The sequence below is a fragment of the Ornithorhynchus anatinus genome, chromosome X5 (assembly GCF_004115215.2).
Source record: "Ornithorhynchus anatinus isolate Pmale09 chromosome X5, mOrnAna1.pri.v4, whole genome shotgun sequence".
Classification (NCBI taxonomy): domain Eukaryota; kingdom Metazoa; phylum Chordata; class Mammalia; order Monotremata; family Ornithorhynchidae; genus Ornithorhynchus; species Ornithorhynchus anatinus.
Window position 1 is genome coordinate 51453496 of NC_041753.1, and position 27323 is coordinate 51480818.

The 27323-nt window shown below is 48.1% G+C and overlaps 1 protein-coding gene across 2 annotated transcripts in view; it reads right to left on the bottom strand.

The window, feature by feature from the left end:
* Positions 1-26451, bottom strand: part of UHRF2 (ubiquitin like with PHD and ring finger domains 2) — a 137091-nt gene extending 110640 nt beyond the window's left edge. Inside the window, exons 1-2 of one of the 2 annotated variants that reach the window (XM_029055634.2) lie at positions 26437-26451; positions 25680-25840 (exon numbers count right to left, since the gene is read on the bottom strand). In XM_029055634.2, coding sequence (XP_028911467.1) covers positions 25680-25832 — 153 coding nt within the window. In that variant the 5' untranslated portion in view covers positions 25833-25840; positions 26437-26451. Of the gene's footprint in view, positions 1-25679; positions 25906-26436 lie in introns of those variants that run through there. The other variant, XM_029055636.2, reaches the window with a different exon arrangement.
* Positions 26452-27323: the final 872 nt, after the last annotated feature.

Below are 27323 nucleotides of genomic sequence, written 5' to 3' on the forward strand. Positions count from 1 at the left end.
CTGGTTTGAAGACAAAGACCTTCAAAGGATCATTTCTAGGCAGCTGCACAAGGTTCTGCAGTGTCCCAACTGACGAAAATTTTGGTGGCTCAGGGAAGGGCACCACCTCAACCTACTACATCTACATCTTCCCCCCATCTTTCCACCCAAACCCAGTCCCTTTCCATCACTGTAGACGTCACCGCCATCCTCCCTGCCTCACAAGCTGTTTCCTTGCTTTGAGGTCTGTCTCCCCCCTCCTAGACCGTGAGCCCATTGTGGGCAGGGACTGTATTTCTTCCTGAATTGTACTTCCCAAGTGTTTAGTACAGTGCTCTGCACACAGTAAGCGCTCAATAAATACGACTGGACGAACGAGCCTTGGCATTATTTTCGACCTGTCTCTCGCATTCAACCCACATCTTCAGTCTGTCACTAATTCCTGTTGGTTCTGCCTTCGCAACATCACCAAACTCTGCCCTTTTCTCTCCAAACTACTACGCTGATCCAAGCATTTATATCCTGCCTTAACTACTGCATCAGCGTCCTTGCCAATCACCCTGCCTTCTGTTTCCCCACTCGAATCCATACTTTGCCGCCCGGATCGTTGTTCTACAAAACCGTTAAATCCACATCTCCCCACTCCTCAAAAACCTCCCCGTGGTTCCATGTCCACCTCCATAGCAAAAAGCAACTCCTTACCATCAGCTTTAAAGCATTTAATTAACTCGCTTTCTCCTACCTCACATCATGGATTTCCTACTACAATCCAGTCCTCACACTTCATTCCACCAAGGCCAACTTACCGTACCTCAAGCTCATCCTCACCACCCATCCCTTGCTCACATCTTCCCTCTGGCTTGGAACTCCCTCCCCCTTCATAAACAAAAGACCCCCATTCACCCCACCTTCAAACCCTTATTAAAACCCTCCAAGAGGCCTTCCCAGAGGCCTCTTTTCCCCTCCTCCCTCTCCCTTCTGTGTCACCTATGCAGTTGGATCTGTATCCTTTCAGCACTTCCTATCTACCCCACAGCACTTATGTACACATAATTACGGTATCTGTTAAGTGCTTACTATGTGCCACAGGGACTGTTCTAAGCGCTGGGGTGGATACAAGTAAATTGATTTGGACACAGTCCCTGTCCCACGTGGGGCTCAGTCTCAATCCCCATTTTACAGACGAGGTAACTGAGGCACTGAGAAGTGAAATAACTTGCTCGAGGTCACAAAGCAGACATGTGGCGGAGCCGGGATTAGAACTCATACAGTCATTTATTTTAGCATCTGTTGCCCCCTTCAGACTGTGAGCTCCTTATGGGCAGGAAACATGCCTAGCAACTCTATTGTACTACAATCTCCCAAGCTCTTTCTACAGTGCCTTGCACACAGTAAGCATCTAATAAATACCACTGACTGACTGAACAAAGGCAGTCTTCCTGCCTTCTTCAGCATTATAGGGAGCCAGAGAATTAGAGGTGAGAGGGAAAACGAGACATTTTCATATGTACTTTTTCCTTTTCAAGATCCAGGGAATCTTCAGACACCAGCTAAGGCTAATAAGATGCGAGGAACACCAAGGGAAAAAAAAAAACTACAAACAACTCTCTTCCCAAGAATACCCTTCTGTTGTAATCATTTTTCCCTCTGCCACCTCAACACTTCGTATAGCCAGTGATTTCTCCTCCAGCCAGAGAATTATATGAAAATCACCTAAGATACACAACAGAAACAGATTTTTCAAGACTCACATTTCTGGATTTTGTGAAGTTTTTTTATTCTGCCAGAAGCAAGATCATTTGTCTGGGATTTTTACCAGAGGCAAGTTACAAAAGCATTAGGTCAAAACCCAATTTGCTTGTATCCACCCCAGCGCTTAGTACCATGCCTGACACGTAGTAAGCGCTCAAATACTAGAATTATTATAAAAATCTGGTTCAGTGTCCTTCTTCCAAATGGTAGATTATCCCCTCTCTAAAAAGATCATAAACCTCTCTAAGGCAAAGCTGGGTCTTTATATTCATAAAGTGCATATGAAACAAGAACCAACACTCTACTCAGGTCTGCCATGTGTGTTACAATAATAATTAATCATAATTATAGTATTTATTAAGCACTTACTATGTGCCAGGCACTGTACTAAGCACTGGGGTGGGCACAAGGAAATCAGGTTGGACACAGTCCCTGTCCTGCATAGGGCTCAGTCTTAACCCCCATTTTACAGATGAGGTAACAGGCACAGAGAAGTGAAGTGACTTGCCCGAGGCCACACAGCAGACAAGTGGCAGAGCTGAGATTAATAATAATAATAATTAAGCCTTTTACTATGTGCTGAGCACTGGGGTAGATACAGGGTAATCAGATTGTCCCACATGGGCCTCACATTTTTTAATCTCCATTTTTCCAGATGAGGTAACTGAGGCACAGAGAAGTTAAGTGACTGGCCCAAGGTCACACAGCTGACAAGTGGCGAAGCCGGGATTAGAACCCATGACCTTCCGACTCCCAGGCATGTGCTCTATCCACTAGGCCATGTGGTATATTTTGACTAGAACAATGTTAAAGAATTAGGGAATATTCGTCCAGCAATGCAAATCTGTTTGGATTAAAAAAATGACCTGTGGCACTGGAAAAAATGGCTTGTGTGTAGTGTCAGGATGTGCAATGTGGGATTACGAGAAAACCGGGTGCACGGACCAAGAGAATAGATCAAGGAGAAGCACCTTGGCCCAGTCGAAAGACCACGGGCTTGGGAGTCACAGGTCCTCGGTTCTAATCCCAGCTCTGCCACTTGCTGGGTGATCTTGGGCCAATCAATTAACTTCTCTGTGACTGTTTCCTCAACTGTAAAATGGGGATTCAATTGCCCATTCTCCCTCCTACTTAGACTGTAAACACCATGTGGGAAAGGGACTGTGCCCAACCTGATGAATTTGTACCTATCCCACCGCTTAGAACAGTGCTTGACATATAATAAGCACTTAAATATAATAATCATAATCAAAATCTAAAAATCTAGCACTTTCCTATTCAGTCCACCTAAAAATCGGCTACATGCACTGAGACAAGTCTCTCATGAGGATCTGAATAATCTTCATTTATCACTTTCTAATCTCTGTAGATTCATAAAGCTTCAAAAAGGAGGCTTATTTGGTTATTGTATTCACACCAATTTGCTTTTCTCTGGAAAAAAAAACGACAGAAAAGGAATCAAAAATATATACTTTTGAAATATATATATTTAAAAAAATATAAACCCCAGAGGACATATCCTATTACTTCAAAACAAAAAAAAACACACACCGCATATGTCTGAATTTGACAACACCCTGACCACGCAGATGAATCTAATGTACAAACCAGAGTAGATGTGGAAAAATAAAAGTCCAATGAAAGTTCCATATACTGGATTTCAGAGGCATTACATAACATCTATATTAGGGTATTTGCAATATAGGGAGGGAGAAAGAATTTGGCCAGGATTCTATTTATTCCACCCATTCCTCTCCCAAAAGACTGACCAACTAAGGAAGGGAAGAAATGCAGGAGGAGGTGCCCCTTGGATGACAGTAGAAGGCACAATTTTCCAGCTACCCACCTGCGTCTCCCCGGCCATCCCCTCCCCTCCCCAGCTGCTGTTCCAGGGGGTCACCCCACCACCTTCAGTTTCTAGTAAATCGTGGAAATGGCCCACACATGGTGGGCGTTGCATGACATCCCAGGAAAATAGCTCCCCTCTGAAAGCTAGAAATTTACCTCACCTGCCAGAGCCTACAGAAGAGTGAAGTGCTACTTAGACACTAATAAGACAGAACCTGGCCTGCAATGAGGCCTGGGCCACAGTTTATCAGGCTTTCGCTGGTGTAATTTCGGCACAAATTGTGATCCAGGAATTACTTGTCAAGGTTTTTATTTTTTTTAAATAAAGTCTACTATAATGCACTATATTTATTTTAGTGGCTAGTAGCAATGGAAACGGTCAAGAATTCTGCCTGGTAAAATCATTTAACCATTTGGAATTATTAGAAAGCTTGTGCCAGTCTTGGAAAACTGACATGATTCAAGTCTGGAATAGATTCTAATATTTCATTGTAAATAGCATCTGCTGCCCTGAACCTAGCAAGGTTTCTAGTCCTGAATTTACTGTTGATTCATAATAAAATGCAAATTGGACCCCGCTAAGTGTTTTGTTCATGTTTTTGAAATGTCAGGGAAGGAGCAGAACCTCAAGATGTGCCGAACTAGGGAATAGACTTCTTTCTCCTTTGAACTCAGACTCCTAAAAAGCATATTCCATCTTCAATTTTTCTCTGAGCCTTTTTATGGCTATGTTTTCTCCACTTTTACTGCTAAGGTGGAGACCTCTTTCCCAATCCCTCAGCTTGAGGCATTGCCAACTGAATTCTACGTCACGCCTTTTATTTTAGCCAAATGTGGAAAGTTTAGAGAGGTCAGCCAGGTTTTTTGCATAATCTAAAGATGAAACCTAATAGAAAACACTACAGGTTAATCACCTGTAATAACTGCACTCCAAAGGGTACAGAATACCTACCTCGTGATGACTATAGGGCTCATCCCATAGTCGAGGTCTTTGGAAAAACTCAATTCTTAAAATGAAAAATAAACGAGGGGGAGCTAATTCTGTAATTTTCCTACAGAGTTGTCCATTTTACCTCCCTCATTTCTGCTACCTGTTCCTTAATTCTCTGTCTACACATAAAAAACAGGTTTACAGTCCAGTCAGTGTCAGTAACCAACCCTCACACACAATAAATTCTCTCACTTGTGTTTGCATTCAGCGTGGCCTAGTGGGAAGAGCATGGGGCTGGGAATCCGAGACCTTTGTTTCCATCTCCGTTCCCCCCACTTGCCTGCTGGGTGATGCCGGATAAGTCACTTAGCTTCTCTGGGCCTCAATTTCCTCCTCTCTAAAATGGGGATGAAATAACGCTTCTCCCTACTCCTAAGTCTGAGAATCCCATGGGGGACGGATACTGTGATCCGACTGCCTTGAACACACACCAGTGCTTAGTACAGTACCTGGAGCATAGTAAACACTTAAATACCACAATTATTACAATACACATAAGTCCAGTTCATTTTTGATGTTGTACTTAGACTATCCCTCATGAGCATGCAAAGTATAGCTGCGGGTAGTCATTCACCTCAATCTTGAGAGTGATTTACTTTCATTCATTCATTCAATAGTATTTATTGAGCGCTTACTATGTGCAGAGCACTGTACTAAGAGCTTGGGATGAACAAGTCAGCAACAGATAGAGACAGTCCCTGCCGTTTGACGGGCTTACAGTCTAATCGGGGGAGAGGGACAGACAAGAACAATGGCACTAAACAGCGTCAAGGGGAAGAACATCTCGTAAAAACCGATGGCAACTAAATAGAATCGAGGCGATGTACAATTCATTAACAAAATAAATAGGGTAAAGAAAATATATACAGTTGAGCGGACGAGTACAGTGCTGTGGGGATGGGAAGGGAGAGGTGGAGGAGCAGAGGGAAAAGGGGAAAAAGAGGGTTTAGCTGCGGAGAGGTAAAGGGGGGATGGCAGAGGGAGTAGAGGGAGAAGAGGAGCTCAGTCTGGGAACGCCTCTTGGAGGAGGTGAGTTTGAAGTAGGGTTTTGAAGAGGGAAAGAGAATCGGTTTGGCGGAGGTGAGGAGGGAGGGCGTTCCAGGACCGCGGGAGGACGTGACCCAGGGGTCGACGGCGGGATAGGCGAGACCGAGGGACGGTGAGGAGGTGGGCGGCAGAGGAGCGGAGCGTGCGGGGTGGGCGGTAGAAAGAGAGAAGGGAGGAGAGGTAGGAAGGGGCAAGGTGATGGAGAGCCTCGAAGCCTAGAGTGAGGAGTTTTTGTTTGGAGCGGAGGTCGATAGGCAACCACTGGAGTTGTTTAAGAAGGGGAGTGACATGCCCAGATCGTTTCTGCAGGAAGATGAGCCGGGCAGCGGAGTGAAGAATAGACCGGAGCAGGGCGAGAGAGGAGGAAGGGAGGTCAGAGAGAAGGCTGACACAGTAGTCTAGCCGGGATATAACGAGAGCCCGTAATAGTAAGGTAGCCGTTTGGGTGGAGAGGAAAGGGCGGATCTTGGCGATATTGTAGAGGTGAAACCGGCAGGTCTCGGTAACGGATAGGATGTGTGGGGTGAACGAGAGGGACGAGTCAAGGATGACACCGAGACTGCGGGCCTGCGGGATGCCTATAGCTATACCTATATAGCTATACCTATATAGCTATTTACCTATAGCTTCTTTCCGTATCCCTCCCCCCGCAGAGGGGTGATATATCGTGAACACGACAAGCATGAATCGCTGGATCTAGGCAACAGATCCTTGCTACTGCTAGACCCTAAGGGGACAACAGGGAAACAGACTGGCTGGGAAGCAGGTACAACTCCCAACCATTCTAGGTCTTCTCCTACTTCCAGATACCTCCTCTAACACCTTCCTCAGGTATTTAAAAACACGCTGGCTTAGTTCACTGAACTAGGCCAATTTCAGTTATTCTCAGCCTCAGCAGGCATTGCCCTTCCCCATCCCAGGGCTTGCTCTTTGTTCCGAGCCTTTCCAGTCCCAACTTCCCACTTCCACTCATTCAAGGTCCCCTCCCCACAATTCTAGGGAAGAATTCAACCAGGATGCCCTTCACCACCTTCCCTCTGACCTCTCCACCACAGGCATCAGCGCCTAATAGAACGAGCACATGACTGGGAGTCAAGAGCCTCAGGTTCTCATGCCACCTCCACTGCTGGTCAGCTGGGTGACCGTGGGCAAGAAACAGCAAGCCAGAACTGGTGCGCCGGCCCTCATTCTTAAACTGGCGCCCCAAGGATAACGTCAAGGTTGAACGCCTCAGAGCCAGGGAGGCTGGGGGTGTTGTCAACAGGGATGTGAAAATTAGATGGAGGAGAAAATACACAAGCGCACTCTTTGGTTATGAACACGTTAGTCGCAGCAGTGTTTGTATATCAGATCTTTCACCAAATCCAGGAAAAACCAACTGCCTACCCCAATCGAGAATTTAGTCCTAACTTCATCCCGGAAACACTCCCCTTTCAACTCACTGGCTACACCTCCCTTTAGCAGCTCTCTTGTGTCCTCCCCACCCCCACCCCTGCCCCCAGGCTTTTCCCTGGGACTTTCAGCCAGCTAAACCTTCAGCTGTCTCAGCACACAGCAGCCACCCCACATTTGCTCTCTGCGGAAAGACAGGAGGGGGACTTTTCTTTCTATGCTCCTTCCACTCAGGCACGTAAAATGGAGCGCTCGCAAAATGGCTCTCCGGTTCCATGACCACCTTGCCAGCCCTCTCCTCCTTGCCCAAATAATAATATGGCACTGATTAAGCACTTGCTAGACGTTGAGCGCTTGGGTCCAACACAGGCCCTGCCCCACGCGTGGCTTTACGATTTATCTTATCCCCATTTTACAAATGAGAAAACGGAGGCCTGGAGAGGTTAAGTGACTTGCCTGTGGTCACACAGCATGCCAGAGAGAGAGAGAGAGCTGGCACTAGAACCCAGGTCTCCTGACTCCCAATCCCATTAGGCCAGAGGGCCCCCCGTTCAAATGGTCTGTGCTCCAGATGGATGTCAACAGGTGAACGAGGGCTACCGAGTGAGTAGCTTCCCTGCTTTAGAACCTTCTAGGTAACAATCTCCGTGCGAGGCTAGTCTAGCTTGGACCATCAGAGTTCTCAGCCTGTGGCCGATGCCACACATGCATTCGCAACTGTTTCTTCCGACACCAGGCTTTACCCAGACAGATGTGCGTTGCCTCAGCCATGGTGTTCTACCCAAAGCAGGAGGGAAAACACATGCTCTGACAAGACAGAAGAGCACTTGGGAGAGTACAAAAGAGTAGTAAACATCATTCCTACCCTTAAGGAGCTCACGTTCCAGTGGGGGAGACAAGACACTAAAATAAATTACAGGTAGAAGGAAGCAACCAAGTTTTTAATCTGTATGTGCTGTGGAGGAGGGATTCAAGTGATAAGTGGGTGAGGGCTGGGGGCGGTGGAGATGATAGATTATTCAGGAAAAGCCTCCTGCTGCTTTTAGAAGAGCTTTGAAATTGGGGAGGGGGGCGGTCTGCTGGATATAAAGAGAGTTCCAGGCAGGAAGGAGGGCTTGAGCCAAGGGTTAGAGCAACAGAGACCAGAGGGAGGCAAAGTGAGTAGGCTGGCATTAGAGGAGCAAAGTGTGTGGCTGGGTTGTAGTGGGAGAGGAAAAAGGATAAATAAGGGGAAGAGAGCTGATTGAGTGCCTTAAAGTGGATAGTGGAGGAGTTTCTGTTTGATGAAGAGAGGGATAGGCAACTACTAGAGGTTCCAGAAGCGGGGGGAGATGGATGATCTGGGCAACAGAGTGAGGTACAGACCAGAGAGGGGACAGGCGGGGAGGTCAGCGAGAAGTCAATTGAAGTAATGGAGACGGGATGTGACAAATGTTTCAATCACAGTAGTGGCAGCTTGGATGAAGAGGAAGGGGCAAATTCTGGAGATTTTGTGGAGATACAACAGAAGGGATTTATTATTATTAATAGTAATAACAATAACACTACTTGTGGCCATGGAGTCGCTATGGGTCAGAAACGACTTGAGGGCATAAGACAAGACAAGCACTTACTATGTGCCAAGCACTGTTCTAAGAGCTGGGGTAGATACAAGGTTGCCAGGTTGGATATAGTCCCTTCCTGTACAGGGCTCATGCTCTTAATTCCCATTTTACAGAGGAGGTAACTGAGGCCCAGAGAAGTGAAGGGGTTTGCCCAAGGTCACACAGCAGACATGTGGCAGAGCCGGAATCAGAACCCATGACCTTCTGACTCTCAGGCCCGTGCTCTATCCACTAAGCCAGGCTCCTTCTCCGTAGTCTGCTTTGTAGACTGATCGACTAAAAAAAAAAAAAAAGGAGTCGGGGATAATGCCAAGGTGTCTGAGAAAGGGAGGACGGTGGTGCTGTCAACAATGATGGAAAAATGGAGGGGAAGAGGGTTTGGGAGGGAAGATGAGGAATTCAGTTTTGGACATGTTGAACTTGAGGTGTTAGTGGAATACCCAGGGGACAAAGGTGGAAGAGCCCAGAGCGAGGTTCATTGAGAAAGCGAGCTTGGAAGGAACGGAGCCTGTGAGCCGGGGTGTAGTAATAAGCAAATAAATAAATGGATATCAATGGATTAAAAAATTGCCATAGTTAACTGAGCATGGGATTAGACCATACCCGTGCAAAGATTAATGATCCGAAGTATAAGAATCTGAGCAGTTGAGAGCACAGAAACCAAACAGGAAGGGAGGAGAAACAGTCCTAAACGACCTTGGTTAGCCCATAGCAGTTTGGAAATTTTTAGAAGCATCACACAGTTGCCGCTATGTTTCATTTTGCTACATCTTGATTGCGCCAACGCAGGCGGACCTGTCCCACGGAAGACAGTTGAAAAGGGTATTTCTTTCCCAGAGGCTTTTTATACCCATTAGGCAAGTTACACTAGTGTGACAGGTTCAGGCTCTGCATTACAATATTCACTAAAAATCGCTATTTGAATAACGGACCCTTCTGTTGAGTGGACAACTGCAGAGGAAATACAATCGTCTACTTGACACCAAGACAGAGACAAATGTGTTTCCGGGCAGCCCCTGACAATAATAACTATTAGAGCCCTGGCTCATGAACTGCGCCCCCAAATCCGGCCACCCTGCATCCCAGCAGTCCCTTCCCACTAAAATACCAGCTCCACACTGAGAAAAGGAGGAGGGCCAAGTGCACCTTCCATAGCATCCTTGGCATCATTTTTAACAACCAGTTCAGGCTTAAAAGCTCTTCACTTCATTTTAAAGTCAGCAGAGGGAGGTGCCCGGACTCAAGTATTTTCTGTTTACTGAAGATTTTGACTGCATAGTATAGATGAAATTTCAACCAAATAAAGGCAACCTACAACAAAAGTATGCTAGGAAGTGTGAAGTGTGTGTGGCGGGGGGAGATAAAAAAAAAAAACAATGAGCATCAAATTAACAGTTCCTTAAAGTTTGCAGAAATTATTACAGAGAGCGCTGTCTCCAGGTCAATCTCCACTACAGCGAATTTACCAGAGCCAAATAAAGCTAGGCTTTTTTATTTCCCTCATCTTCAGAGGCAAGGTACTTTTCAGAAACCCCAAGACCCTATGACTAAACGGAGGGAGGGCGATTTCCTCATGGCATTCAGGCAGACCGATTTTCCCCGCCTTGAGAGGCCGGTGTTTAACTGTGATCTCAGAGGTAGAGAACACAATTACGGGAAGGAAGACAGGCCAGTCGAAGGTTACGGAGCCCCCTTGTTCACCCCCAAAACCAAAGTGCCAGGGCCTTTGGTCTCTAGGGGGAAGAAAACAGGAATGCAGGCAAAACTGCACTCCTGCAGTTTCATTTTTTGTGCCCCAGAAACCAAACCACTTAACACTGTGGTCTCTGAAATAAGAACAGGTCTGCCCTACGGACTCTTAAGACTTCCTCCTGTTACCTTTGCTACAGGCTCGGAGTCATTCTCCTGCTGAGGTGTGAAGACTGAGAAAGTGAGTGCCAAGGACTAGATGTGTGCACACACATCAATCAGTGGTATTTAGGGAACGCTTATTTTTTCCGGAGCATGGTACAACAGAGTTGGAAGACACTGTCCCACCATGAGTTTACAGTCTAGAGGGGGAGAAGGACATTAATATAAAGAATTTATAATATATAGTTTTGCATATACAGAACCAATAGCTTTAACGGGTAGAATTTCAGCATTCCGGTGCTGTGACAAGGAAAGGATAAACTCGTTGTGGGGAAGGAATGTGTCTACCAATTCTGTTGGACTGCACTCCCCCATGCGCTTAGTACAGTGCTCTGCACACACTTAAGTGCTCAATAAATACCACTGGTCTCTTTAGTGCTGAATTGTACTTTCCAAGCACTTAGTACAGTGCTCTGCACACAGTAAGCGCTCAATAAATATGACTGAATAAATGAAATTTGACTCCACACCTAACAGACACTAAGCATTCCTGAACAACTGCACATCCTCCAAAGCCTGAATGCCTAAATCAGCTTTTCCAAATAGCCCTCACAGGCTCATTCTGTGTGGGTGAAAGGACTGAAGGCGATGTGCCAAGGCGTACAGGAGGCCCGTAAAATCCGGGAACCCTAGGGCAGTTGCACCACCCAACAGGCCCGGATATGCATTCCTATGCTTAAGTGATGTTGTGTCTGTGGTTACTGATCAAAGTACTACAGATATCAAATTCTTGGATCCCAATTTAGAGAAACATCATGAGCTAGAGGATAGAGCACGGGCCTGGGAGTCAGAAAAACCTGGGTTCTAATCCTGGCTCTGCCACTTGTCTACTGTGTGACCTTGGGAAAATCACTTCCCTTCTCTGTGCCTCAGTTACCTCATCTGTAAAATGGGAATTAAAGACCGAGGACCCTATGTGGGCCAGGGACTGTGTCCAACCTAACTAGCTTGTACCTACCCCAGCACTTAACACAGTGCCTGGCACATAGTAAGCACTTAATAAATAACACACACACACACAAAAAAAGCTTGAGCTGCTCCCCTCACATAGACAGTCCTTCAGTGTTGCTGAGGACATTTAAGCAAATGGGGGACCCTAATAACCACTATATTCACAGGTTCACCCCTGGGGGTTGGAAGAGGATGGCTCTACTTCCTGTATAAGGAGGGTCAATCAACGGTACTTTTTGGCACTGGCCACGTACAGAGCACAGTATCCATTGCTTGAGAGAGTACAATAGAGTTAAGTAAACATAATCCCTGCCTTCAAGGAGTTTACAGTTCAGCAGAGGAGCTAGACATTAAAATAAAACTACAAGTAGGGGGAGAAGTCGCGTTTAAAGGTATGTTCACAAGTGCAGTGGGGATGGGGTGAGTACCTATATGCTTCGTGGATCGATCAATCAATTGTATTTATTGAGCACTTACTGGGTGCAGCAGAGCAGTGTACTAAGCACTTGGGAGAGTACATTTTAACTGAGTTGGTAGATGGGTTCCCTGCCAACAAAGGGCTTTACTACAAGCTTGCAGTCTAGACGGTATGAGTCAAGGGCATAAGTGACACAACAGGAAGAAGGAGGGAGAATGGGATGGGGAATGAGAGATTAGTCAGGGCAGGCTTCCTGGAGAAACCGGATTCGAGTAGGGCTTTAAAGATGGAGAGAGTGCCGATTTGTCAGATTTGGGGGGAGGGGGAGAAGGGGGGGATTTGAAGGGGAGCTGAGAAAAGATAAATTCAGGCAGGAGGGAGGGCATAAGCAAGTGAGTCCGCTGATGCGTGGGAGCTCAGGGAGATTGCTATGTACTCAATATGCTTTAAGGATAATCTTGGCCTATACACCTTCGGAATCTAGGGCAGTTCTCAATAGGGCCCAATAGGTCCTCCAGAAGTTGGGTCTTTTCCAGAATTCACTGTGGGAGAAGCAGAATGGCCTAGTGCTTAGTACAGTACCTGGCATATAGTAAGCACTTAAATACCAACATTATTATTATTATCATTACTATTATTGGAAAGAGCACAGGATTGGGAATCAGGAGACTGGGTTCTAATCACAGATCCACCACTTGCCTGCTACGTGACCTTGGCCAGGTCACTTCATTTCTCTGTGCCTCAATTTCCTCTTCTGTAAAATGGAGATTAAATACCCACTCTCTCTCCCCGCCCTTAGATTGCCAACCCCACGCCGGATGAGGACTGGGACCCGATCACATGCACCTACCCCGGTTCTTAACACAAAGTAAGCACTTAAAATACCACAATTATTATCGGTGCGGGACTGAAAGGATGGACTTTACCATCAAGTAGATCAAGCCTGATCCACTGGTTGATGTAAAAGCATCTGAGAGAAACACAAAAACACAAATTCACAGGGTCCTTGACCTGGCCAGTATCCCAGAAAACTAGGCAAGGCGGACCAGACCTTGCACGGCAGGTCCAAACCAAGCCTCGTCCAGGGTCGATTCAGTCTGGACCCAGACTTCAAAGATTACCTCGAAACCTACCCATCACTCCTGCATTCACTGGAATGAATCAATCAATCTCTCTCTCACGCACGCACGTGCACGCACACACACACACACACAGCGGGAAGTGTTTCAACAGCCCCTGAGGACCTGGAGAATCTCCTGCATCCCTACTCAAAGCAGACAAAATTTAGGCCAATAATTCAGTGATCAAGGGTCTCAAGTTTGGCAACTAATTTCTCACGCTAACACCTTAACTTTACTTTTCTGTGATCTTAATTAATCCCATGTCACAACACAAGTTCCAGTTGTGCCTATCCAAACAGGAACTACATTTTCATTCCTGTGCGAGCCTGTGGCTCAGTTCAAGCTCCATGGCAAGTTTTCAAGCTGAAAAACCTCAACATTTTTATGACTGTTTGTTTTTCCAGAATTGTAACTGAAAACCAGGAACCCCACACTTTGTGCATAACTTGGCTATTTTTTTTTTTAAAGAAGAGAGCAGCGAGGCAACTGTAGGATTTAGTTCCCCCTTGTTCAAGTTAGCATACTAAATTCAAAGTCTTCTGCTATGCTTCCAGAAGACTGAGAAATGACTACGATTTTCTGGGATGATATGGTTTTCCTGGCAACCCTTAACTAAAAGTCCCTGAAAGTCTTACTATCCTTTGTGGTTTCCATTGCTCCTATCAGTTCCCCTTAACTTTCACGTTGTTAGACCACCAGGCTGCTTCTGGCACCAGGCAAGTCCTCTGTCACCTGTTCTCCTGCCGGCTCCTGTGCTGCCTCAAGTAGCACCTGGTTGACACGAGACTTCAGAAAGCAATTCCATAAACAAATGTAGTCGCTCCACAGGAGCAATCTGCTGAAAGCTGGGCGAGACTGACGGTTTACAGTCAACACTGAGAAGCAGGGAGCAAGTTAATGTCTGTCTCTTCATGTAGACTGTAAGCTCTTTTTTTTATTTTATTTTTTAAATGGTATTATTTAAATGTGTCAGGCACTATACTAAGCGCTGGGGTAGATACAAACTGATCAGGTTGGGCACAGTCTCGTCTAGGTCCCACATGGGGCTCACAGTCTTAATCTCCATTTGACAGATTAGGTAACTGAGGCGCAGAGAAATTAGGTGGTTTGCCCAAGGTTGCATAGCAGACAAACTGGTATTAGAACCCAGGTCCTCTCTGTGGGCAGGGATAGTGCCTACCCACTGTTTTTTACTGTGCTCTCCCAAGTATTTGGGACAGTGCCCTTCACACAGAAAACACTCAATAAATGCCACTGATTGATTCATTGCCAAGTAACAGGTCCCAACTTTTGAGCCCTATTTTCAGGACAAGACACAACCCGAGCCCATTAACAACATCAATAATAATAGTATTCATTCATTCAATAGTATTTATTACTGTTTGTTAAGTGCTTACTATGTGCCAAGCACTGGGATAGATCAATCAGGTACAGTCTCTGTCCCAAACCTGTGGAAACAGAGCACTAACTACTCAGTAGCTCTGCCGTAGGTCTGATGGAAAAAGCAGTTCTCTGGGAATCAGGACACCTGGGCTCTAGAACCTACTTGGGTTTAGATTAGCATGGAGGAAGACCACACATGCACTTCACAATATGCTGCAAAGCAAACAAAGGTATTTACTCAGCATTTACTGTGTGCAGAGCACTGTACTAAGCAACCCTGGCCATCTACTTGCTAACTGCTCTCTATGCCCCAACAAGGAGAGAGAGAGACAGACAGAGAGACTTTGCACTCCACTAGCACTATAATCAATTCCTCTGTGCAGAATTTCAGTCCCGAAGTCTCAGGAATGAGGCTCATCTGTCATTCTTGACGGGAGGCTCCATTAGTAACTCTACACCTCAGAGACAACTTGGCACTGCCTTTTCATTATCACCTGCAGTGGCAAAATACATTCTGACCCCAAATGGGCCTTGAGAGCTCAACGGGAAAGGGATGTTACAGTCTATGATTGCAAGCATCTAGTATATTGTGGCTGCTCAGATGTCAAAGAATAAATCAAATTCTTATTGTAAGAAACAAGAGACAATGACTTGACTTATAGCAGTGTGATACTTGTAGAAGGCATTTCCTTCCTCCCTCCCCTTCCCCCCCCCCCATATATATATATCCCTCTAGACCGTAAGTTCATTGTGGACAGGGAACATGTCTACCAACTCTATTGTACTCTCCCAACTGCTCAGTACAGTGTTCGGCACAATAAGTGCTCAATAAGTATTATATTTTATATATATATATATATAGTGTAGAGTGTTGGGGGGGAATATATATATTCTGGACACGCCTTCAAATCAAGTATCTTTTACTTGGCTACTTTATTACTAGGAATAATAACAACAATAACAGCACCTGTTAAGCGCATGCTAATTGCCAAGCACTTAGTACCGGGGTAGATACCTCTTCCCCCCACCTCCCTTTAGCTACCCAATATGAACTGTTCATCTATGAAGTTATCCAAACCCTCTTATTTTCTACCTGCACAACTTCCTGTGGCATGAATTCCTTTTTCTTAACATCCAGGGTGTAAAGAACTGCTTCCTTTTGGTCGCTTGGAACTTCCCACCCTCAGGCCTCAGTGGCTGTTCCCTCATCCTGCGACCGCTGGAGTTGAACAATTCTGTTTTTGCCTCTACCTGCACCCCCTCACCTGTGCCGGGGAGCAGCGGCATGGGAGAGAGTCGAGGGCGGAGGCTCGAGTTTACTGCGCGGAAGGAGGCAGTGGTAAACCACTTCCATAGTCTGACCAGGAAAACTCTATGGATACGCTACCAGAACGACTGCAAGCAGAAGTGGGGCATCCTGAGAGAGATGCATCCATGGCGTCGCTAAGGGTCAGAGACGATTCGACGGCATAAGACAAGACAAGCACCGCCCCCACTCCCCGACCCTTCATGATTTTGTACATTTCAATCATGTCCCTGCTCAGTTTCTCTTTCCAGGATGAAGAGTTCTAATCCTTTCAGGGCGGCTTAAGGAAGCTTTTCCATTCCCTTCATCGTTTTTATTGCTCTTCTTTCTACTTTCTATTACATCCTTCCTAAAACTGTGGGGGGTGAACAACATGATACACAGTATTCCAGTGGTAGGCATTTCATCATTTTGCATTAAGGTAAAATTATGGGTTTTTTAATCCCCTTGCTGATGAATCCCAGGATTCGGCTGGCCTTTTGGACTCAGGTTATTCCTGACGCATCACTAATAGCTCTATGCTTATCAACGGGCAGTTGTAATCTGGATTATTTTTATCTAGGTGCAATACCATGAAAGTTTTAATAATAATAATGATGATGGCATTTGTTAAGCGCTTACTATGTGCAGAGCACCGCTCTAAGCGCTGGGGAGGATACAAGGTGATCAGGTTGTCCCTCGTGGGGCTCACAGTCTTGATCCCCATTTTAAAGAAGAGGTAACTGAGTCACAGAGAAGTTAAGTGACTTGCCCAAAGTCACACAGCAGACAGGCGGTGGAGCCAGGATTTGAACCCATGACCGCTGACTCCCCAGCCCGTGCTCTTTCCACTGAGCCACGCTGCTTGTAAGCGCGTGCACCTGGCATATTTTTCCACCCCTCATTCGTCTTTATAAATTCCCTCTACACTTCATCCCCATCTCGAGTGGCACTTGACCACTCAAAAGAGCTTAGTAACTTGGAGATTTCCACTGTCTAGTCATTTCGGATCATTTGTGATGCTATCCAAAAGCAGCCCGAGCCCAGATCCCTGGAAGACTCCACTGTCCTCACTACTTCCAGCAGGAAAAGTGGCCATCTACTCCTACCCTTTGTTTCCGATCTTATTCTTTAGCCAGTTTTTCTAGACATGCCGCATTTCATCCAGTTCCACGATTACTCAGATTTAAGAGCTTTAGAAACGAACATCTGTCAAAGGCCTTTGGAAAATCTAAATATATTGGACCTACTTGCCCCCCTTTATCCACATGCCTGTTGCCCTCCCCCGGCCCCCAACCCCTCCATCAAAGAATTCCAGCAGATTAGTAAACATAGTTTCCCCTTACAGAAACCATGCAGTCTTTCGCCCAGCAAGTTGTTGTTTTAGGTGCTCATCGATCCTAAACCAGTCTACTAATTTTCCAGGCAGAGAAATGAGATCCGGTGTATAATTCCCAGGATCCCAGGATGCACCGTGGTCTAATGAAAAGAGCATGGGCCTGGGAATCAGACGACCTGGGCTCTAATTCGGCTTCCGACGCTTGCCTGCTGTGTGACCTTGGGCAGGTCACTTCATTTCTCTGCGCCTCAGTTTCCTCGGCTGGAAAATGGGGATTCCATACCTGTTCCCCCTCCTAGAGTGAGAGCTCAGCAGGAAAGAGTGAGAGCCCCACATGGGACAGGGACTGTGTCCGACCAGATTGATTGGTATCCACCCCAGTGTTTAGAACAAGGTTTGACACATAGTAAGCGCTCAAGGACCCCCCCCCCAAAAAAAGATAGGATTTACATGGGCACTACGCAAGTGAGTTCCAGGATTATACCCACCGGATTCCTTGGAAATCCTCCAGTGGACACCATCTGGTCTAGACCACTGGTTTACATCTACATTACCGCAATTTGATCCAGTCCCTCGGACTTGTTTGCTACAAAAACTAATCTGAATGTGGGAATTTCTCTAACTTTTTTCTCAGTGAAAGCCAAATGAAGGAATTCATTGAGCCTTTTGGCCGTCTCCTTTTCGTCTCTCAGTGGACCTTTAAGTCCACTGTCATCATGTGGCATGGATTCCCTAGCTGCCGTCCTACTTTTTATATATTTGCAGATTCTTTCATTATTAGCTTTGGCATGCCTTGCAAGGTACTTTGCAAACACTTTTTTTGGCCTGCTCAACTTTCTGCTTGGACCAAACAACCTACTCTTTAAGGACTTTCCTGTTCCTCACTCAAGTGACTTTCCACTTTTGAAAGAATGACCTTTTCCCCCTCTGGTGATCCCTGTGGCCCCATCCGTTAACCATGCAGGGCTGCTATTTGATGGCCAGGCTTTCTCATCCCATGGCACGTGTTTTACCTAGGCCCGGAAGACGGCATTTCTTAACAGGCTCCAAACCTCTAGTAAGCTACTTGCCTGAGGAGAGGAGCTAAAAATAAAACCTATGCATACCCTCACATCTTCCTCCACACCAAAGGGCTAAAAGTAACGACTGATTTCAACAGTGGAAAGCTCGTAGCCATCCTACAGTGGTAAATGCTCTCAGTGTGGTAATGGAGCACAGGAATTCATGGTAGCAACAGGACGTGTTAAGCACACCTACTGTGTGCAGGGCACGGTACTGAGCACTGGGAAACAGTATGCGGGGGGGGGGGGGGGGGGGGGGGGGGGGGAATTGACATGGGCCCTGTTTCTTGAAGGGCTCGCAATCTATGAACTACACAAATAACCAAAAGTTACTTTACAAAATGCGAGCGGTCTCCATTTTCTTCCCTACCAGATACCAAAAAGATAGTAAAAAGAACCAAGTCGAGTCTCATGTCATTTTCTCACAATACCCAATGATGGAGATGCTAATGAGCAGCGAAATACACAAAAGCCAAGCAGCTAGAGAGAAAGCAGCACCCAGAAGCATGCATAATTCAAATTGGATATGCAACTCTAGAATCATTACGTTGACTTACTTTATCTTGTTCTGTATGCTAGGACAATTCCAGAGAAGTGGAAGTGCAGGAATTATAGCTCAAAATCATTAGCATACACCTTGGGCTCACACTGCACGGGTGAGATAGGTTACTGGCGGTCAGGAGATATTTAAAATAACGTACATCTGCTGCTGAGCGTGTAGTTGCAGGATGTTTCGCTAGACCAAATTTTTAAAAAAGAGCTCACACATAATGGATATAAGTGAAAAAATGGTGAAAATTTCACCTGTGCCTTGGATTAAAAATCGAATTTAAGGTGTTGCAATTTAGCTAAGCACAAGCTAACAGATCATTTACACCTTTGCAAATGATTTGCGGTAAGGCTTCTTTTCAAAAAGAGGGTATTACCTCAGTGGCATCTGAACCTGCCATTCTAAACTTTAGACATAATCAATGAATAAAATCCCCCTGAAAATATAGAATACCTGACTAGTACACCAGCGTGGAAGAATAGATGTTAATTTACTTCTGTCCCTTATTTATACGATACAGATGAACTCCTGAGCGTTGCAGCGGCTGATCCCAGACAATGACTCTCAAGCCCCAGTTTCAAAGCGTTACTGAAGGCACATCTCCTGCAAGAGGCCTTTCCTGACTAAGCCCTCCTTTCCTCTTCTCCCACTCCCTTCTGCGTCACCTTGACTTGCTCCCTTTATTCACCCCCCTCCCGCCCCCACAGCACTTACCTACGCATCTGTAATTTATTTTATTCAAGTCTGCCTCCCCTCTAGACTGTAAGCTGGTTGTAGGCAGGGAAGTTAGTCCGATTGCTGTTGCACTGTACTCTCCCAGGTGCTTAGTACAGTGCTCTGCAGAGAGTAAGCGCTCAACGGACACGACTGACGGGTTTGCGTGACCAGGAAGTAGAAGAGATCGACTGTAAACTAATTCCCTAGTACTTCCAGTTCTTCTCCCATGTAAGGGGTGCGTTCTCATGAAGGCCGGCGTTAAGGAGAACTTGCTTGCCGTTCTCATCTGTTCCGACACCGAGCACAGGCTCACGATCAGTTCCCTTTGGCCCGCCGGGCCCAAATAGTTTCACATTGTTGGACAAACATTCCCTAGTTCCCTCATCACCTCCTAGTGTATTAAAACCATATTATGACAAAATCGGGTGAATGGCACATACTACAACCTGTCCCGGGATCTGCAGCGAAAAGAAGAATGCTCCCCTGCTGCTGCTTAGGCAGCGAAGGGGATGGAAGCCTAGGCAAGAAGGGAAAGCACTAGGTATAGGCTTGGCACCATCGGCACCAGCCCTCCTGGTATTTTACCCAGTTGTTGCCCAGTGCGATGTTAAAAATAACCCGGGGCTGGGGGAGGGGAAGGGGAAGAGAGAGAGAGAAACGACAACAAGGGGGCAGACCCATTAGAGGGATCAGGGCTGAGCCACATTCTCAGAATTGCCTAGGTACAGCCCTGCTCTAAAGGAAACCTTCCGACCTGCCTTTCAGTGAATTCCTTTCATTAAGCAAGGCTCGGCAAAGATTAATATTTCACATTTGCCTTTCTGCTAAGAAATCGACACTTTAAAGAACAGGATTTCACCAGATTCCTAGCAGCATTGTGATTTTTCAAATTAGAACATCTGCCTCAAATTCTAGGTAAGAGGGGACAGTGGGTGGGATATGTATTTTTATACCACTCCTAAAGATGCTACAGATACTCTTGAAATATCGATCATTCCAGCAAAGTACTTGGACGTAAAACAGGAAATCAGTAAGAAGAGAATGGTTGTTCTTCAAAAGTTACGCGCCGGACCATTTTAGGAACTTCTCTTGATGGATGTGTCTGCCAGAATTATATCTGAATTAAGAAATGACCTGCTACCACTAAGGACACAATGAACTACCGCAAAACAAAGTTAGGGGGCAACCAAATGTCACCCATGTGAACTTTTAGCAGTTTTCAGAATTCAGGAGAAGTGATGGCTCCGAGAATCAGTCATAACTCCCGCCGTTGCTTGTGACCCCAGATGCATGCAAAATAATATACGAAACTGTATGAACTACGAACGAATGTTTTGAAGACTAATGAAACCAAAAGAGGGCTTTGAACTCCTAGAAAACCACTACAAGGCTGTAGCAAAGTAGTAATATCCTGATTCTAAACCTACTAAATTGAGAATGACTCGTGTTCGACTCAAAACCTGAATTTACCCAGTTAAATCCAGTTCAAGGCTTCAGTGACAGAGATTAGTGTCGATAGAGGCAAGCTGTAAAGTTATTCAAAGCCCAATGTGATTGCTACCGTAATACTGACTGAGAAATTGCCAGCATTTTGATAAAAGAAGTCCCCCTGGTAGAACCTGGTGAACTAAACTGGAAGCCCTCAGAGTTGGAGGGGCAAAACAGTTGTCAGTCTTTCACGAACAAATAGCAAGGAACTGTCTTTAGTTAGGACTCTGGAGGATCAACTGGAAGACAGGATCAAAGGGCTTCGTGAATTTCTGCTAAAATTGGCTTCTGTTTCAATAAGTGAAATGCCATTCCACCGTTTGATCCAACAATAAAAAAAAAAGTTTGCACCTTAAACCCAAGCTTTATTTTCAAGCTTCCATCATTGCATGCATACAGTCCTCAATTAGAAACGACTAATCCCATATGAGAAGGCGAGAGCCAAAAAAAATCCAACAAAATGGGAAAGACTTTAAATGCTAAGACCCTTTCCTACAAAAATCTCCAAGTGTTTTGCTGTGAGTTTACATTCCGTGAAAAGCAAGACCATAACATCAGACCGCACTGATATATAAGCTTTTGCACTTCAGTCCCGGCTCCCTTGCTCTGTGTAACTTAGCATCCAGACAACAGAGAAGACTTTCAGTAAGTGCTTACAGAAAATGGTTTGCATGCACACAGGAACCTCCAGGACTTCGTTCACGTTATTTCCCGTCATGCAATGCCCCACCCCATTCTTCTCCGCCTCACTACCAAGAACACATTTACGGAGACTTATATGGCTTCAGTTTCAAACAAGCTCTGCGCTCTGCTTTTTCCCCTGACTTCTTCCAGCTTTAAGAATTACTTTATCTGCAACAGAAGAAAAAAATGGAGAGGAAACCAGTGACTTCCTACCAGCGAATGCAAAACATGAAGACTTGGGGGCCAGGCACACAATAAGGTCACCTAAATGACATGACCGTGCTAAAGAGGAAAGCGAGGAGCAAAGGGTCAGATTCTCATTTCACCTAGAATATCGGTTTTAATAACTTGAAGGGGGTGAATGTCAATAAATAGGTAAACTTTTTTTAAAAGCACTTATATTTTTAAATTTAACCAGCCCCGATGTGAACCTCTGCGAGATTCGGTACAAGACCGACGGTCTCAAATATCAATACTGTGTACATACAGTATGCATTACTTCATTAGCAACTGCGTGCGCCTACGCCCATGCCGTTTTTCTTACTTACGCTGAACTTAATGGTTTCAGACCTCTTTTCCTGAGTCCATCCCATTTCTCCTGGAAGAAAAGTCATTCGCTATATGAAATCCAGGGCTTGCACAAGGCTCCGGGCAGCAGAATTCCCAGCTCCCAAAGGGAACCTCTCGAACCCCTCGAGTCAAACCCCAGTCTTGGTCTACCTATCTAAAATTGGAGGGGAGACCCAAGTTTTTGGATTTTTTTCAGCAATATTTATTATCTGGGGGAGGGGAGGGGCTGTCCCACACCACAGATGGGGAAGACACACACGAGCTGTTTTCAAGAGATGACCAACAGTCAACACAGGAGAAAAAACACCTAGCCCTAGGAAAAGGTTTCAGCATTCATCCCCGGCTTCGGGCTCCAGGGCAAAAGCTTGGGAGGAAATCTTCCACTTGGCTCCGCCCTCAATTTTAACCCCAGAGGCTGACTGTTTGGTAGGAAAAACGGCACTGGCAATGTACACTACCAACCTACCATTCAGGTACTATAGATAGAAAAACAAAACTGTGGTAAAATATTGGCAGTTCTTTTCAGAAAAGTAATCCATAAATTCAAGGTAGCATCTCCCTGACTAGGATTCATCTGTATTTTGGAATATTCTAGGGGCAAAATGTGCTGCTGTGTGTTTTTGTGTTTTGCTTTGTTTTTTTTTTAAAAAAAAGGGGAACACCTTCAATTTTCTTGCACTTCCAAGCCTGGTTCAGAATTCCACTTCCTCTATAAGGGAATAAAACCCCCAAGTGGGGGCACTTCTTAGTATACAGCTCAGAATTCCCCATTACCAGCAGTTAACAAAGAAAATGTACTCATTCATTTAGCAGCACGGGTTGGTGGAAAGAGCACGGGCCCGCGAATCAGAGGACCTGGATTCTGATCCTGCCTCCTGGCTCGGCTGTGTGGCCTCGGGCAAATCGCTTAACCTCCGTGCCTCAGTTTCCTCATCTGCCAAATGTGAAAGGTTCTACCGGTCCTCCCTCCTACTTAGACTATGAGCCCGGTGAGGGACAGCAACTCTGTCCGACCCGACGGCCTTGTACCTACGCTCGATGAGGTACTTGGCGCACAGAGAGCACCTAAATGCCACAGTCACTCTTAGTACATAACAAACCAGCACTCTTGCTGCATAATCAGAAATACCTGCTCTTGCGTGAAGAGTTTGACTAGTAAACATTCCCCTCCCCCTCACTCCTGAAGAATAGCAAAAAGATGAGAATTTGGGGGGGTGGGGGAGGGGGGAGAGGAGGCATCTGGCTACCTATATTTAAGTCTCTCTAGAGGTGAGCAAGGGGGCGAGAAGAGGCCAAGGTGTCCCTACATTCGTTTTGAGCAGTTATTTTCCTAGCCTAGATGTTCTTCTAGCCTCTCCTGACCACATCGCGATATTAACAGCTAGGGACCCAAAAGGCGTGGAACCGAAGAGAAAAAGCAAAGAATTTCACCTAGAGCCAAGGATACCCAAGTCTCAACCTTCCAAGGAATATGTAGTTCCACCACACCCGGTTCAACGACCCTGGGTAGACGTGAGGTGACTGGAATATCATCTTGAGATAAGGGCAGTAGCTTTAACCATTTTCTTCCTCGAGACAAACGAGCTATGATGTCACAAAGTCCCAAACTACGTTTGCCGGAACGCGCATCTGAACACTACGAGAACTCTGCTCTGAAAATGCAACTATTTATACGGTCTAAGACTTGACACGAGCTCTAAACTCAAAATGCGATGTGCAGTTTTACGTTTTATGAACAGCTTTATTTGTAAAGTTTACCCCGAGAGCTGTTCTCCATGAACAGTAATAAGACACCCACAAAGGTAAGCGAGGATGCCGAATGCTAACCGTTTATTCCGCCCGACGGTGGTTTTTCTCCTAAAAGCCTGATATCCGATTATCGAGGGATACCTAATTCTGGAAACTAAAAAGGCCGGCGAAGAGAAAGCGTGTTCAAGATTCCTCCACTGAGAGGATTGAAAATAAAAACCTTCCAGACCTTCGAGAACGAAAACCGCCGCCTTCCTACCGACGTCCTACCGAACTGCTTTTCGGTCGGTGTAGGGAGATGTCGAGGTTTCGGCGGGATCCTAGGGCGTAAAAATATTCCCTATCAACTCGAGATTAAGCGACAACCAAGGGAGGCGGCGGGGCAGGCCTAAGGGGACCGATCACTCATCCCAACCCCGCGCCGGTCGGGGACACCACGCGGCTCCGCCGAGCGGGAGCGCTCGAAGAATCCGTGCTCGTTAACGTCTGGAGACCCGAAACGTTCACGTGAACGGGCAGGGCCGAAGCTGGTACTTGAGCCATTTTTGTGGGTGGGGTGCTCGGGGAGGGCACGAGGGGGAACGGGAGAAGGGGGGTTCCTGTCCGTTTCCTATCCACTCTCTGCCCCGGCCCTTCTGCCACCCACGCTCCGGGCTCTGCCGGCATCTGCGGAGGGCCGGGGCGCCCGGGCACGGGCCTCCCGTGTGACTGGCACCATTCCACCCCTGTGGGGAAGGGGGGGGGGGTGGAGAAGAGAGAGGAGGAAAGGTGGGGGAGGGAAGGAGGGAGGAGGAGGAAGGGTTGGGGGGGAAGGATGGGGGAGGGGGAAGGACTGGGGATGGGGGGGGAGGCGAGAGGAAGACAACGGAAACCTGGGGGCTGCCTCCACCCGGCTGGGTCCCCTGAACAGGGAGGGGACAAGAGGAAAGGGAGGGGTGAGGGTGGGGGGGGTGCGGGGGGAAGTCTGAGTTCCGGTGCCCGGGAAGAGGCGGAGCTTCATGTTGTTTTCCTTTAGAACGGTTAGTGTTAAAGGGGGGGGGGGAGAAGGGGGGGGAGAAGGGGGGGGGAGGGAGGAAACCGTTACCCTGGCAGTGCTCAGATTGCCAGGAGCCAGAAGAGGGGAGGGGCCCGGGCGGCCGGGATGCCGTGCCCGGCCGGAGGCTCCCCTCCGTCGGAGCTCCCGCGCGCTAAGGTCCCCACGGCTGGGGAAGCGGCCACAACCCCATGCATCTGCAGGCGTCTCTCGCCCCGCAATGCCCCCCAGGAGACTCGAGGCCCCCCTTGGGCCGCCCCCCACGCCCCCACCCCCCTCGAGCGGAGATAGCCCGTGCGCATTACACATCTCCCCCTCCCTACACCCCTCGCCTTCTCCCGCATTAGCGTCCGGGAGGGAGAAGGGGGCGGAGATTGTTTGTGTTTTTGCAACCCGATTAACGCCGAGCGGCTCCGGGGCCCGCCAAAGCCCACCATCGGCACTACTGCCTGCCTCCCTGCCTTCCTTAGGGCGCCGTATCCTCTCACCCCCGAGGCGAAAACTGGGAGGTGGGGGGAAGATCGAGGCTACCCTTCCTCGGTCATCACCCGCCCCACTAGGGAAGCGGAGGTGGGGATGGCCGGGTCCGGCGGAAGGGGGGGGGGGGTCCTCACCACCACCACCACCTCCACCACCACCACCCCCCGCCCAAGTTTCCGCAGCCTCTGGGGTTTACGGTCTGAGCCGGCCGCCGGCCGCCCCCGCCCCCCTCCCCCGGGCAGCCCCCAGCCGGGCGCGCAGGCACCCTCGGCCCGCGCCGAGTGGGGATGGGCGACGGAGGGAGTCTGGGGACGGAAGCGTCTGACCTGCTTGCCCCGGTAAAAGAGGCGCTGGCGATCGGGGCTCACGTCGAACAACTCTCGGATCTTCTCCCGCAGGCTCTCGATCTTGGTGAGCCGGGACAGGTCGTCAATGGTCTGCGTCTCGGTGCCGTCTATGGTGCGGACCTGGATCCACATCCTGAGCCCTGCGATGTGGAGAAAGTGAAGAGGAGGAGGAGGAGGAGGAAGAGTGTGCGGGGCGGGGGGGGGGGAGGGGGAGAGGGGGTTCCGCTCCCCTCTTTGTCTCCCCCTCCGCTCACGCAGGCGGGCCGGCACACCCCCGGCCGCCTCTCCCCCCTCCCCCCCTAAACAAGCGACGGGGGTTCAAAGGCACCCCCCGCGGAGCGCGGCCAGCCCCGCAGCCGCGGGAGAAGGGAGGAAGGAGACTAAAAGAAGGCGGTCGGGCGATGGGAGCGCGGGAGGCGGGGGGGAGAAGCAGCCGGAACAGGAGGAGCGGAGAGCGCCGCCGCTACCGCCGCGGCTTTAAAAATAGGAAGGAGCCATGGCTGATCTGCAGGGAGTGTTTACTAAGAGCTGCTGCTCTCACATGGAGGTCACGGCGCCAACGGAGATCTCGCGAGAGGCGATGACACCTGGGGCGGGGATGAGCCCGTCTCCTCCCTCTCGGCCCGAGGGGTGATTCCCTCCCTCCTTCCCTCCCCTCTCTCTCCTACCAGATTTCCTCTGCCTCTGGGGAAGCGAAAACTGCGTGGGGAGGTGGGTGCGGCCCAACACGCCTTACCCCCTCGCTCCTCGAGCGGGATTCGGTTCTGTTCCCGTCCCCCGTCGCCCCCAGATTCCCGATGCCTCCCCCGGGCCCTGGAATCTGGGCGTGGGAGGCCGGGGCGTCAATGAGAAGGGAGTCGGGCGGGGCCCCAGTTCGGGAACCGAAACGAAACGCTGAGTGCGCGCCTGGGCTTCCTCATGCGATTCCCCCCCCCCATCCCCGCCTCTCGCTCTGAGACGGAGCCTCATCGCTCGCTCGCGTGCTCTCTTCCCCACCCCCACCCCCCCGAAAGGCTGGGTTGAATTAAGCCCGACTCTGGCCGTTCCCCACCCTCTGGGTTTAAGCGGGACCGAGGCCCCGGGGATGCCTTAATCCACCGGCGGCCGTTGGAAAACCCGAAAGATCTCCACCCCGTCCCTCGTCCCGACGCCGTGGTCCCGTGGGGAAGATAAATAATGTCGGTATTCGTTAAGCGCTTACTATGTGCAGAGCACTGCCCTAAGCGCTGGGGGAAACACAGGGTCATCAGGTTGTCCCACGTGAGGCTCACGGTCTTAATCCCCATTTTACAGATGAGGGAACTGAGGCACAGAGGAAGTGAAGTGACTTGCCCACGGTCACACAGCTGCCAAGTGACAGAGCCGGGATTCAAACCCATGACCTCTGACTCCCAAGCCCGGGCTCTTTCCACTGAGTCACGCTGGAAGATGGCCCAGCCTCCAGCGACACCGGCAACCAGAGAGTCAGAAGCTGCAGAATTACGCGGCTTGCCTAACGGCAGCTCTTTGGGTACCGAATGTCTCCCCCGATTAGACTGTGAGCCCGTCAGTGGGCAGGGATGGTCTCTATCTGTTGCCGAATTGCCCATTCCAAGCGCTTAGTACAGTGCTCTGCACAGAGTA